The 13,946-nt window shown below is 52.5% G+C and overlaps 1 protein-coding gene across 1 annotated transcript in view; it reads left to right on the top strand.

The window, feature by feature from the left end:
• HIP1 (huntingtin interacting protein 1) overlaps nt 780-13,946 on the top strand; it is a 161,957-nt gene continuing 148,790 nt past the window's right edge. The window contains 1 exon segment of the mRNA XM_021086314.1: nt 780-977. Coding sequence (XP_020941973.1) covers nt 858-977 — 120 coding nt within the window. The 5' untranslated portion in view covers nt 780-857.

Here is a 13,946-nt window from a genome sequence, read left to right on the forward strand (position 1 = left end):
TAAAGTGTCTACAGGGGATTCTACCAACGATATGTTCTGGCTAGATCCAGATAATGAGAGGTTTGGAAAGGTGTCGAGAGGCTTCCACGGACCCAGCCCAGCGCTCCTGGGTCGCGATCATTACAAAAGGGATGGGCAGGGATTCGGGGCAGGGATGGGATGAGGAAGAAGCAAGGGAGCTGGGTGGGAGCTGCCACCCAAGGCGTCCAGGTTTGTAAGAAGCCGACCCAATCTGCAGAAGCCGGCCTCGGGGTAGCGCATCCCGGGACTCGGCCGCCGAGTTGGTTCATCCCGAGCGAGTAAATAGGCCAGTCCCAGGCGGGCCCAGATTCCCTGCGGGAGTCCCGTTGACTCTCCTCCAGCTTGGCTGCCGCCCACCAAGCCGGGACCTGGCAGCGACCCTCCGCACAAGCAGAGCGCTGCTCTAGAGGAAGGGGCGGCCACGGCAGGGCGAGGAGAGCGGCGCGCTTGGCGTCGGGGGAGGGGCGGGCGAGGGGCGGTGGGGCGGCGAGGGGCTGGCCAGGGCAGGTCAGGGCCGCCCCCGCCCCGCCCCTCGCCCGCCCCCGCCTGGAGCCGCGGGACCCAGTGACTGACAGGCTTCCCGGCCGCTCTGCTCTCGCCTCTAGGTCCCGGGGGCCCGGGCGGGCGGGGCGCGCCGGAGGAGCTCCGGAGGGGGCGGGGGCGGGCGGGGAAGCCTCTGAGTGGGGGCGGGGCCTCGAGAGAGTAGCAGCGCTCTCAGCCAATGGGAGGAGGGAGCCGTCCCGTTAGCGCCGGATCCCAGCGGGTAGGGCGGGGCAGGCGGCGCCGTGGGGATCCCGGGGCGGCAGAGGGCCCCTGACTCGGCTCCGCGAGGCGACATGGACCGGATGGCCAGTTCCATGAAGCAGGTACCCAACCCTCTGCCAAAGGTGCTGAGCCGGCGTGGGGTCGGCGCGGGGATGGAGGCGGCAGAGCGGGAGAGCTTCGAGCGGACTCAGGTGAGGACCCGGGGACGCCGGGGCGTGCACGGCTGGGGCATCCCGAGACTCTGTGTCCAGAGGCGGACTTGAAGGGAGTAGAGGTCTTGCAGGCCCAGGGAAGGACCGGGCTAGGGGCCGCGAGAGAGCTCATCTAGCGTGTTGGTCCAGGCGATTCGGGACGGTCGGGGACCCCGAGGGCATCTGGGGAAGAGGGCAGGGCGGCCCCGAGTTGCTGGCAGGATGCCAGCTGCGCGGCCGAAGGCGGAGGGTCCTGGCGGGGCAGGGGAGGGGTCTCAGGAGCGGCGAGAGGGGGAAGGAACCCGAAAGGGGCCGAATGAAAGGGGTGCCCCTAGTCTGGGGCAGCTCACTGAGGAGCTGCTGAGGGACACCAGTGGGGCGCCGGGTCGGGTGTCTGAGGGGTGGGAGCCCTTTGCTCCCTTCTCTGTCGCCTCAGGGTTGCGCTGACATTCCCCCCACCTCTAGCACCCCCTTCCTTGTGCCTCTTGCTTGGCTCACACCACCCCCAGCTGTCGGCCTCTGAGGGCCGAGCTGAAGGGGTCTGAGCGGCGAGAAGGAATGTAGGAAATGCGATGTGTGGCCGAGTTTGGACGATAACTGGGGGCTGGAGGAGGGGGCCGGCCAGGGGGGCAGGGTCCGAGGCTCTCCGACCGACGGCCCCATGCTGGTCAAGTTGAGCTGCCCTGAGCTACCCAGAACCCTGAGTTGGGGTTTTGGTTTCATCCCCCAAAATGTGCCTGACAGCGAATCGGCAGGCTGCCCCATTTGTCCAGCCTGACCAGGGCTGGGGGCCAAAATTCTTCTCTGTCATCAACAAAAAGCCACAATCCATTTTTACCTCAGAGTTTTAATGCCTGGAGTATTGATTGGACTGAATAAAGCTGACATATTTTCGGCTCGTTTGTATGCAAAATCCATTTCGAAGGGCACAGCACTTCTATTAATACCAGTGCCAAAGTTGTATGGGCAGATTTGTTCTTCACTCTTGCTCTCAGAGTGGAGCCTTTGAAGATCCAGGGGGGCCTCCACTGCCAGAGGCTGATTCTCCTGCTGTGTTCTGCTCACCTCCCCCTCCAAACACAGTACCCTATGAGGGAAGGGCTTTGGGGTTTTGGATGGAAAAGAGTTCGAGGTCCTGAGTGTTCTGTGTATAGAATCTGGCAAAGAATAAAGCTCTTCGTCGCAGGGGACCTCATCCTCTTCTTTTTCGAGGCACCTCTGGACCTTCGCAGGTGTGTTTGGGTGATGTAAATAGAGAGTGTCCCCTCCAGGTCATCATCCTGTCTCAGATGGGATGGGAGAGATGGCCGTTCACTTCCGCTTCCCAGGGTCCAGCTAGGTTTGAGGTTTTGTCCTCTGACTTTCTGGGCTGGACTGCAGAAAAGAAGGAAGCTACCTGTCTGCTGTGGGTGTCACTGCCTCAACTAGCTGCCTGGGCACATGAGGCTTCTTGCTCCAGGACGCAGTGTGAATCTTTTTTTTTTTTTTTTTTTAATGGAAAAGGAAAATAAATGGTAATTCCCTCCTTCTAGAGTCTCAAATAAGTAAAAACTGGAGCAATAGAGAAATACACAAAAGACTTTGACCCGTTATAGTGATGGAAATTAGGTTTGTGAAAATTTGCCTAGCCATTCAGGGACAGCCCAGCAAGGAGAGTCTAGGTCAGTGTTTGCAGGTACTTTACATTCTCTGAAACACTTATCATTGGCCAGATTTGACCGTGTCTGTGTGTGTGTGTGTGTGTGTGTGTGTGTGTGTGTGTGTGTGTGTGGAGTGAAAGGAAGGGGGTAGAATGAATCAGGAAAAGAGAGTTTTTCTATTGTTGAAACTATTAGGGAAGTAGGAGAGTGAAGAGAAGAAAAGCGGACAATCCTAAAACTCACCCTCAGCCAGTCTGCAAAAATATATTTTGTTTAATGACAATCAAATGTATTATGAGATATAAACATAAGGTAGAAAAAAAATAATAACGAGTTAAGAGACCGTGAGAATTAGTGAAGGTAAAATGATAGTTGTAACTAATTACTGTTTGGTGCTGTTCTAAGTACTTTATTATGTTACCTTCTTTAGTCTCGATGGGGACCTATGAGATGGGTATCAGCCACATTTTACCTGGATAGAACTGAGGCACAGAGAGGTTAAGTAACTTGCCCAAGGTGACACAGCTGGAGGTGATCCCAACCTTTAACCACTGCCTTGTGTGGCCTCTGAGGCACTGGCATCAGAGCTAGAAGAGGTTGGAGTTTGATAGCCAGGCACATGGATGGGCCGTGAGGCCTCGGGCAAGTTGCCTGACCTTTCTAAGCCTTGTTTCCTGATTGGGAAATAAGGATTCTGGAGTTCCCAGTGTGGCTCAGCGGGTTAAGAACCCAACAGTGTCCATGACAATGCAGGTTCGATCCCTGGCCTCGCTCAGTGGGTTAAAGATCTGGCGTGGCCGTGAGCTGTGGTGTAGGTCACAGACGTGGCTCGGATCCCGGGTTGCTGTGGCTGTGGCATATGTAGGTTGGCCACTGCAGCTCCCGTTTGACCCCTCGCCTGGGAACATCCCTATGCCGCGGATGCAGCCCTAAAAAGAAAAAAAAAAAGTAAGGATACTACTCACATCACAGGTTGATTGTGGGGATTCAATTAAATAACACCATGAAGGCATTTTGTAAACTGTGGAGCAGTCTTGCAGTGATTACCACTCTAATCTGAGCTTTGGGGTGGAGGGAAACAAGGGTAAATCCTGGGACAGACTGTGATTACCTCTTCAGTAGGGGACAGAAGTGTGACTAGTTAATGTGATAATTAGCAAGAGCTGGTGCGCAAAGTGCAGGCTGTGAGGGTGGGGAGGGCAGGTGGGAACCCCCTGAGGTCTAACCCCTCCCTTCAGCTCTTCCTGCTGCACGGGGAAGAGGGACAGGGCCTTTGGGATGGGGACTGGCAGAAGGACCCGCCTGGCAGTGGGAGGTGGGTGTGGATGAGTCTCATTGGCTGAGGTGGAGACAGGAGTGGAATCGGCTCTTCCCACCTCTGACTTCTCGCACCTGCTACCTGTCCCGTCACCATTTCTCTGTGGCCCTCCGCAAACTGTGCGCTTCCTGAGGGCAGCCCTGGGTCTTGCTCTTGCCTCTGTCCTCAGCTGCCTGAGGCTCAGGTGAGCGGCCAAGTGGCTGACTGGCCCCGGCAGGGTAGTCGCTTGCTGTTCTTTCCTAATGGCTCCAAGGTCCCTCCTGGTCCAGCCTTGTCTCTGCACTCTCAGTCAGGAGCCCTGCCCCAAGCTCATCAGGGAACTCTGATTCCTCTGTCTTCCTTCTCATCAGCCCAGGGCCCCGGCTACCTGTGCCCTCAGACCAGCCTTGTTTCCTCGCCCCTCTTCTGTCCCTGCCACAGCGGGGACCCCTCACCTGCCTGCCTCAGCCCCCATATCCAACCAGACCCCTGGGCCAGTCCCCAAGCCAGCCATCACAAGCAGACCTTCATGATTGAGGGAAATGAAAAGTCGTTCTTGCCTTCAAAGACGCTGCTGTAAGAAGGACACCTTGCCTGGAGTACTTTACAGTTTATAGAGCAGGTGTTAGTCCTTGGCACTGCTTTGTGGTTGGGTGTTCGCCCCCTCATTGTGTGGATGAGAGCCTGGTAACGTGCCCAGGGCCGCCGGTCGATGAGTGAAAGGGTCAGGATTCAAACCCAGGACTCAGGGTTCCAGGTCTCAGGCCCCATCTGCCACAGTGTCCTCATTCCAAGAAGATGATTCTGGAATGAATCAGAAGGGTTGCCATTCACAAACAAAATGCCCTGTCTGTATTTACTTAGCTGGAAAATGGTTTTCTCTATGGTTTGCTTGTTTTTTCAACATCCATTTAGTGAGTACATACCATGGAGGGGCCGCAGAGATGAGTAAGATCAAAGACTAGCCCCAGAGGAGCTCATGAGTCAGCAGGGAGGTGGACCGGCCGCTGCTGGGCCTCCTCTGCAAGGAGGACAGAGGACCCACCGCAGCAGCATCACCAAGCCCTTAGCAAGGCAGGACCTACTGGATCAGAGCCTGCATTTCAACCAGATGCTGAAGTTTGAGTGGCTCTGCTCTGTGGCAGGTGGATACTAGGATCAGAGGAGAGTTCAAGGCTCCTGAAACAAGAGGAAGGAACAAACCCTTAATCACAGTCTCTTGGATGAAGCCCACATGGAATAAAGGATCCAAACAAATCATAGGCTGGGAAGAGACAGGAGACCTGGGTTCTAGAGACGACAGAAACAAATGTTTATGGAGGGCCTGCTGGGTCCTGGAAACACAGCTGGGTGATTTATAGTCATTATCCTGTTTACTGATTGCTCAGGCTCAGAGAGGCCAAGTGACTTTTCCAAGATCACACAGCAAGTAAACAGCGAAGCCAGGGCTGCACAATCAGATGACAAGTCTTCTTCTCCATGTTTAAGGCAGAGGGTATTTCTGCCGTGTTGCTCATGACCTTTAGCAGATGCTCAGCCTTCCATTCACCAGCTGAAAAAATTTATAGAGTTGGGCTAGAAGGATCAGTGGTTCTGAACCCTGGCTACACAGGAATGGCCTCCAGCATAAAAGGTGCTATACCCCCTTACCCGCTGCATGCTCCCTTAGTTGGTATTGAAAACTAGAAAGGATCCTGGAGCTTTCTGTGCGTCCATGGTGTTGTCATCTCGTTTCCTCTCACTGATGCTAATGATAAAAGCCAGCATTTAGCACACTTACTCTCAGCAAGTGTAACGGCCTCGCACAAACCTCCCCTTTCAGGGGTTACAACAGACTTATGGATTATAATCCCTCTGTTACAAATTAGGAAATTGAGGCTGAGAGGCCTTAATAACCAGCTCAAGGTTCTGAAGTGAGGGCGGAACGGAGCTGGACTCAAACCCAGGGAAACTGGCTCCACAACCTGGCTTTGCCTGATTGCCATCCCTATGTCACTGCCTGGGCCTGGCTTCCTCCAGCTCTCGTCCTCCTTCCTCTCCTAATGCGCGGAGTCCCCACCGCTGTGTCCTCACCCCACTTCTCTTTTGCCTCCTGTCTTCTTCCTCTGCCCTCACTTTCATCTGGTGGTTTCTGTTCTCACTTCCACGACGCTGAGTCCCTGACTTCCTGGCCTGTGTGACCACTTCCCACTGGACATCTGCCGCTGATCAACCACACATGGCCCAGCCTCCGAATGCCTGTGCCTGGTCCCTATCGGTCCCATCATGTCCTGGCATCAGCTCTGTGCCCTCCCTTCCTCTTACACTCACAGCCACTCTCTGTCCTGTGAGTTTCCCTTGCCCTTTCCTCCTTTGCATCTCCCTGTCCTGCCCAGATTTCCTCTTGCCTGCATCCTTGTAATCCCATCCCCCTGCCCCCTAGACAGCCTGATGCCAGGCGGATTGTTTCTAAGGCCCAGCACTGCCTTTGTAACTGTTTTTTGCAAGAACCTTTGCTGGCTTCCCAGGGACCCTGCAGGGGTGACACCATCCGTGTCTCCTATTCCTGTCCCTTGGAGGCTTAACTCAGCATCGCTCCACCAGACAGCTCCCTCAGCCTGGTGCAGGTGGGCAAGAGCCCTTAGCTACTGTGTGTCTCTCCCACTTATCCAAGCCTACATCTTGGCTTGCCTTCCAGACTGGAAGCTCGTGAGGGCAGGGTCTGGGTCTCAGGGCCCAGTAGGCACCAGGGCCTGTTTGCCAAACATGTCAGCGTCCAACAGCTGGAGGATCTGCGGGAGCCCAGGTGCCTCAGGCAGGCCTCCACTCGCAGAGTGCTTTTCCTTTGCATGTTTAGGAGATCTTCCCCTGTCTCCTCTGATTTCTCCAGTGATTAATTCTAAGTGCCTGCCCTGTGTGCCAGGCTCAGGCACCCGGGGTACCATGGAAATATACCCTGAGAGCTAGGGTGGAGAGTTCACTTAGGAAAGAGACTACAGGGACTGGAAACAGAATTAGGGCTCAAGGTTGATGATCTGAATTTCTGTCAAGTTTAGAACTCTTGATCAACATCCCCAAACCGTGGCCTTGAACTTCATTCTGCTTCAGGCCAGACATTTCTGAGCTGGAAGAAGTTACTGGCAAAGACGAGAAACTGGCCTAGTGTCCCCAGCACCAGTGTGGCTGATGTGCGGCCTCTGCAGGGGCTGGAGTTTGCAACAGGCCATAAGGGATGCTAGGCTGAGTGCAGAGACAGAAAATCTGGCTCTGCCACTGCATCTCTCATTTCAAAACGAGGAGGCTGGAAAAGATTTCTGAGGGTCCTTCCAGCTCTCAAATACTTCTGCTTAGAAAACTCCTATAAGCAGCCTTTCACATTAGAATAAAGTGCTTGCAACTGTTTTCTTGAAAGTTTACAAATGCCCCCTGTATGTGGAATGGGGCCCAGGGACGTGGGGCTCACGAGAGGATACTTCTGCACCTCAGCAAGGGATGGGGTGTGTCCGTGAGGCCCGGGAGAGCAGGCTCCCAGCCCCACATGGGCACTGAAAGGCTTCCTTGCTTGCAAGGCACTGATGAGGCCCATTTCATTCTCTCCATCGGTGGCCCACTTATTCCACTACCTCGAGACAAAGTGTCGGGAGACCTGGGTGGGGCACAGGGTGTAGCCTGGTGCAGCGGTGCCACAGACCAGCAGCCAGTGCTTCTCCTGCATCCAGAAGGGTTGATGGCCTGGAGAGATGCCCACCTAGGAAGGGGAACTTGTGAGCCCCACCTCCTGGCAGGGTGGGGACTGCTTCCTGTTTTCCAGCCTGGCAGGCAGGGAGGAGCCGTGTTCCCAGCTATGGGCAGTACAGTCTGACACTGTGGGGAGAGGGCTGGGCATTGAAGGTGCCCTCTGGCTCAGCCGGTGGGGGAGAGAGCAAGGATTTTCTTGGGTCTGAGAGGTTGCTGCTGCCACCACTGCTCCTAGTGCTGGGAGACGGTTCAGGAAGCTGGTCCAGCTGTTCTGGAAGCCAGTGTGACCCATTGCTTCTGATGTAACAGTAGCTACCACTGTGTGCAGTTTTAAAAGTACGTTTACACAAAACTTCTTTTCAGCCGCAGAACAACCGGTGCAGGAGGTAATTTTGGTCAGTTCTCAAGTGTAGACACTGAGGTCAGAGAGCTTCTGCGGCTTGCCCAGGAGTGCTCAGGAAATGGCCGAGGAGCTGAGGCTTGAACCCCCTGGGTCTGATTTCAAATTGTATGCTTTCCTTTCCATACCTCCCTTTAGACAATTGGTGTATTATTATTATTATTTTTTTAATGGCCGCACCCACAGCATATGGAAGTTCTCTGGCCAGGGATTGAATCAGCCACAACCGTGAGCTCTGTACACCTGCAGTAATGCCAGTTCTTTTAACCCTCTGCTCTGGACCGGGATCAAACCTGCATCTCTGCAGTGACCTGAGCTGCTGCAGTTGAATTCTTAACCCACTGCACCACAGCAGAAACTCCTCCATACCGCGCTTTAAAGCTGGGGCTGATAGCTTAGAAAAGGTATAGAGATTTTTCCCCCCTAAGTCTTTTCTGATTGATCTATTTAGACATTTGAAATTCCTCCCAGAAGATTTTTTGCAACACACGTCACTATCAAAGGGCTTGTATCCAGAATATGTTAAAAAAAAGACTTAAAAGACAAAAAAAAAAGGACAACCTAATGGAAAAGTAGGCAGGAGGAACTTCACAAAAGATGATAAGGCCAGTAACCATAGGAAAAGGGGTGCACTTGCATCAGTAATCGTGTGTACATCAAAATGACAGTGAGCCACTGCTGTATGCCCATCAAGACAGCTGAAATAAAAATGAAAAAAGGAGTTCCCACTGTGGTGCAGTGGGTCAAGGATCCAGCGTTGTCTCTGCAACGGCTCCTGTTGCTGCTGAGGTGTAGGTTTGATCCCCGGCTTGGCACAGTGGGTTAAAGATCTGGCATTGCCGTAGCCGTGGCTGGGATTCAGTCCCTGTCCTGGGAACTTCCATATGCCGTGGGTGTGGCCATTTAAAAAAAGAAAAGAAAAGAATTGACATGTGTTGGTCCAAGAGTTGGCAAGCATGTGAACTCATGCACTGCTGTTGGGACTGTACTGCTTTAGAAAACAGCCCAGTATTATCAAAAAATTGAAGATAGGTACACTCCATAACCCATCAAGTCCACAGTGAGCTGTATACCCAACAAAAATGCATGTGCGTGCGCTGAAAGATATTTAGAAGAATATTCATAATCATGTTTTAGAATAACCCCAAACTAGAAACAATCCAAAAGCCCATCAACAGCAGATGGATAAATAAATTGTGATCTGGAGTTCCCATCGTGGCACATGAATCCGACTAGTATCCATGAGGACGCAGGTTCAATCCCTGGCCTTGCTCAGTGGGTTAAGGATCTAGCATTGCTGTGGCTGTGGCGTAGGCCAGCGTCTGCAGCTCCACTTCGACCCCTAACCATGTGCCATGGCTGTGGCCCTAAAAAGACAAAAAAAGCAAAACACAAATAAATTGTGATGGGGTCTCTCACGAGGATACTACCTAACAGTGACTGTGGTTACCTGCAACAACCTGGGTGACTCTTACAAATGTTAAGGGGGAAAGAGGCAGACCCCCAAAGATAGCTCTCCTGGCATCCGTTTATATCACGTTCAAAAAACAGGCCAAGCAAAACTGGGCTTTAGGGGTGCTTGCTTCGATGGTAACACTGTAAAGGAAAAAGGGAGTGATGGGTATCGAAGTCCAGGTCAAGGTCATCCCTGGTCTTAGGAGAGGTGAGTGGTGGTGGGGATATTCAGAGCAGGGCAGCTTCTGCCATCCTGCCATCCATCTGTTTATCGGCTTGGGTGGTGGTTTATGATAATTCATTAAGCCGCATGTTTTTACTTCATGGGGGTTCTCTCTGTTTATATTGTATTTCAGAATACAAAAGAGTGGGGTTAGTAGATGCAAACCATTCCATTTAGACTGGATAAACAACAGGTCCTACTGTAGAGCACGGGGAACTATATACAGTCTCCTGAGATAGACCATGATAGAAAAGAATATTAAAAGAAGAATGTATGTCTATATATACATATATCTATGTATGACTGAGTCACTTTTCTATAGAGCAGAAATTGGTACAGCATTGTGAATCAACTATACTTTAATGGAAAAAAATATATACAAAAGGTTTAAAAAAAAAATCTCCCAGGGAGTAGGAGACGGTGTCTTAAGGAGCCTAAGTAAGAAGCTGCCATTTAAGCTTTCCACCCACTGTTTGAGGTCTCTCTCAAACACAGCCTCCCCCGGGAACACGCTTCGATGCTGCCCCAGAACTGGGAAGTGTTTGATTATGAATCATGCGTGTACAAGTGGCATACTCCAAGCACTGCTGTAACACGTAGCCGTGAACTGACACCTATCATTAGCCCACGCGTAGCACACTGTCCTGGCCTCCCGTGCCTGTGTGTCTTGTGTCGACTTCCCTTAGTGGCAGATGGGCCTTCAGTTCCTCGCTGCTCTTGTGCTGCGTTGCCCCAGTGTCTAGTAGAGGGCTCTGCACCAGCCAAAGCTCAGGATGTCTGTTAAAGATGAAATTACTCAGGTGGTGAGACGTTCTCAAGGGAGGGCAGGAGAGAAGAAAATGTGTTTCTAGGCTCAAAAGAAGCACATTTGAATAAACCAGTGACCCCAGTGGTAGTCTTCTAATCACAGAACCTCAGCTGGGTTCCTGTCCCAAAGATTTCGATCAACCAGTCATGATGAGCCACTGTGAGCATCTGGGAGTTTGGGGAAATGGCACCTAGGTACATGGCAGAAGCGCTGAGCTTCTAACAGTAGTTTTTTGAGGTCTCTGGTCAGCTGTGTGGTCCCTGGGCCAGCCTGCGATGGTGACTGTTCTTAGGCTAGGCAGTTGCTGTGTGTGACTTATTAGGCTGTCACAAGTCCTCTCTCCCATACTGGCCTGGAGGCAGATGCCTTCTCTATTGGTTTGCCTTGGATCAGTCTTAACTGATGCCATATTCTTCCCTCCCGTTTTCCATAATTCTTCAGAGGGACATGCGCAGGCCTGGGCTCTGTGGTTTCCTCTCTAAGCAAAAGCCAGGTCACCTTCCTTTGGCATCATGGGTCAGCCCAGGGATCTATGTCTCCGGGCTCGGCCCATGACAGGGGTTCAGAGAATTATCTGTTAGGTGTCTCATCTTTGTCAGCTCAAGTTCCTGGCACAGGGTCTGGTCCCCAGCAACTCTTTTTTTTTTTTTGCTTTTTAGGGCCGCACCCGCAGCTTGTGGAGTTTCCCAGGCTAGGGGCTGAATTGGAGCTACAGCTGCTGGCTTATGCCACAGTCAGAGCAATGCAGGATCCAAGCCATGTCTGCAACCTACACCAGAGCTCACGGCAACACCAGATCCTTAACCCACTGAGCGAGGCCAGGGATCGAACCCACAACCTCATGGTTCCTAGTCGGATTCCTTTGCACTGCTCCATGATGGGAACTCCCCCATCGGCTCTTGATAAGGGTTCATGGGAGGAAGGATTAACCATTTTGCATGAAGGACTGAATGAGCATCAGCTGGTTTTGGTCCCAGTTCAGAACCGTGAGCCCTGATTCTGGGGTCACATGAGTGCAATTGGAGCCGCCATGCTGTCCCTCTGATGTAGCTGTGGGTGGTTCTCCAGGGCTTCCTCTTGAATGCCAGCTCCCTCCTGCTTCCCCTGAGGCCCTTCTTCCAGGCTGGGGCCTCCCTGTACAGACCCACCAAAACCTGGACTCCATCTCCTGCCACAGACTTGCTCATTATCTTTGATTCTCAGTTTTAGAGAATCTCAGTGTATAAACCACCCCAGGCTGTTCCACCTAAAATTCTCCCAGTTGTTCTGGGAGACCCTTCTGTTCCGACACCCCTGCAGGTAGTTTCAGAGTCCTTTTGTCCCTGACTCCTTGGTTAGACCCATACCACCCCACTGCCTCTGCCTCCAGTCAGGTCTCAAGCCCAAACTATTCACGGCGTGGCCCCCTCGGTCTTCCTGCCCTCCAGCCTCTACCTCTTCCTTGGCCATCAGAGTTTGGGTTTAGGAGGTCCAACTGTTTGTATCACTGCAGGTCTTAAAGCACTGTCTGTTATGCGTGACTCTAAGCTGAAGCCTAAGCTCATTGGCCTAGCGCAGAGCCAAGCTTTGCCAGCCTTAATACCCAGCCACTCCCCCTGCCTCCCGCCAGGCCCTTAGCGTTGTCCCAGCACTGCCCACTGCTGCCCGCTCCTGGGTATTTCCAGTGGCAGCACGCTTTTCAGCCTGGAACACCTCCTCCATTTGATCCACCTGCCATCACACCTTTGATGGCCTCTCCTCTGGGAAGTTTCCCCCCAACTCCTCCAGGCAGATTTATTGAATGGCATTTCTGTGTTCTCTGTTAGTATGTTTATTTGGGTGTCTGTTCCACGCTGGACTGTGAGCTTCCCCATAGCTTAGCTTGTTCTGTAGGCGCCCCCATCCCTGAGCACAGGGCTCGGCACCCGTAGGACCTCAGGAAGTGATTGTCACATGAACTGATGATGCATCTTATAAGCATATTTGATCATTGCTGTAACAGTAAAGGGAATGGACCCAGTTCCCATCCGAAGTCAGGTGCCCAGCACCAAGGTGAAGGCATTTGATCTGTGTCACGTTGGACTGAAATGAAAGTTTTGGCAACACCGGTAGGATAAAGTGTTTTACGAGTGGAGAATTCAGGGGAAGGGACTTGTTTACCGAGATGGCTTCTGTGTCCAGTCACGGTACACCTAGAGCCAGTGGACTCGCATCCAGGAATTCTGATTTGTGCTCCGCAGGTGGGCTGATGGGTGCTCCTTCTGCAGCTATGAAGTGTGAAATGAGATATGGAAGGTAGAATAATGCCCCCATCAGTATATCTGTGTATTATCTGGTGAAAGGGACGCTGCAGGTGTAATTGAGGACCTCAAGATAGGGAGAGTGGAAGGAGTATCCAGGCGGGCCCAGTCTAATCACACAAGCTCTTGAAGGCTGAGAACCTTCTCCAGCTGCAAAGCAGAAGAGAGATGTGCCAGGAGGGGAAGGCAGAGGGATGCCAAGCGGGAGCGGGATTCAGCATGCCGCGGTTGGCTCTGAGATGGAGGCGCCCACATACAGGGGCCCAGAGGCTAAGAGTGGCTCCCAGACGACAGCCAGCAAGGACACAGGAACCTCGGATCTCAAACGTTAGGAACTGGATTCTACCAACAGCTGGAGTGAGCTTGGAAGGGAATTTTCCCCAGAGCTTCCGGTAAGGAAGGCAGCCCTGCTGACACCTTGATTCTGGCCCAGTGAGACCTCGTTGGCCTCCTGACCTGCAGAACTGTGAGACGATCACTGGGTGTTGTTTTAAGCTACTCGTTTGCGATCATTTGTTACGGTAGTGATAAAAGCTAGTCGGGGATGGTAACAGGGAACTCATGCTCTGGGGCAAGAAGCCTACAGGAGCCCAGGCCTTGCTGCAGAGACAGGCCGCCCTTTCAGACCTAGAGGGACACCTGTTATTTCATCCGTGCTTGTTATGGCCATAGATAAAACATTGGATTTCCATGCTTGGCACTTATTCACAGACGTTTTATCCTGGAAAAACGATTCAGCAGTCTGTTCAAAACATTCCTTCTGGCTGGGCCATGGAGTTCTTTGGTCCATTTCCAAGTCTGAAGATCACAGATGTGATTTACTTAACCTTAAAAAAATTTTTTTTTTTTCTGATCAAGTGATGTGCTGTCTATTAAAAAAGGCGGATGGGAAATCCTGGTGTTGCTATAGGATCATGATGGTGTCTCCACTGGAAGAACCGACTTAAAGGCAGGAAGCAGAGGTGGGGATAAATGAAGGGCTTCCCTCAGGGTGGGCCTGCTGTGTCCCTGAGACTTCCTCAGGCTTGCCAGTGCTCTGGAATCTTCCTGTATTCCTGGGCTTAGCTGCAGAGCAGCCAGGAGCTCCCGGGGCACTGGATTAAGAACCAGGAAGCCTAGCCTGTGGTTCTCTCTGTTCTGCTATGTCCCG

The sequence above is a fragment of the Sus scrofa genome, chromosome 3 (genome assembly GCF_000003025.6).
Source record: "Sus scrofa isolate TJ Tabasco breed Duroc chromosome 3, Sscrofa11.1, whole genome shotgun sequence".
NCBI classification, from domain to species: domain Eukaryota; kingdom Metazoa; phylum Chordata; class Mammalia; order Artiodactyla; family Suidae; genus Sus; species Sus scrofa.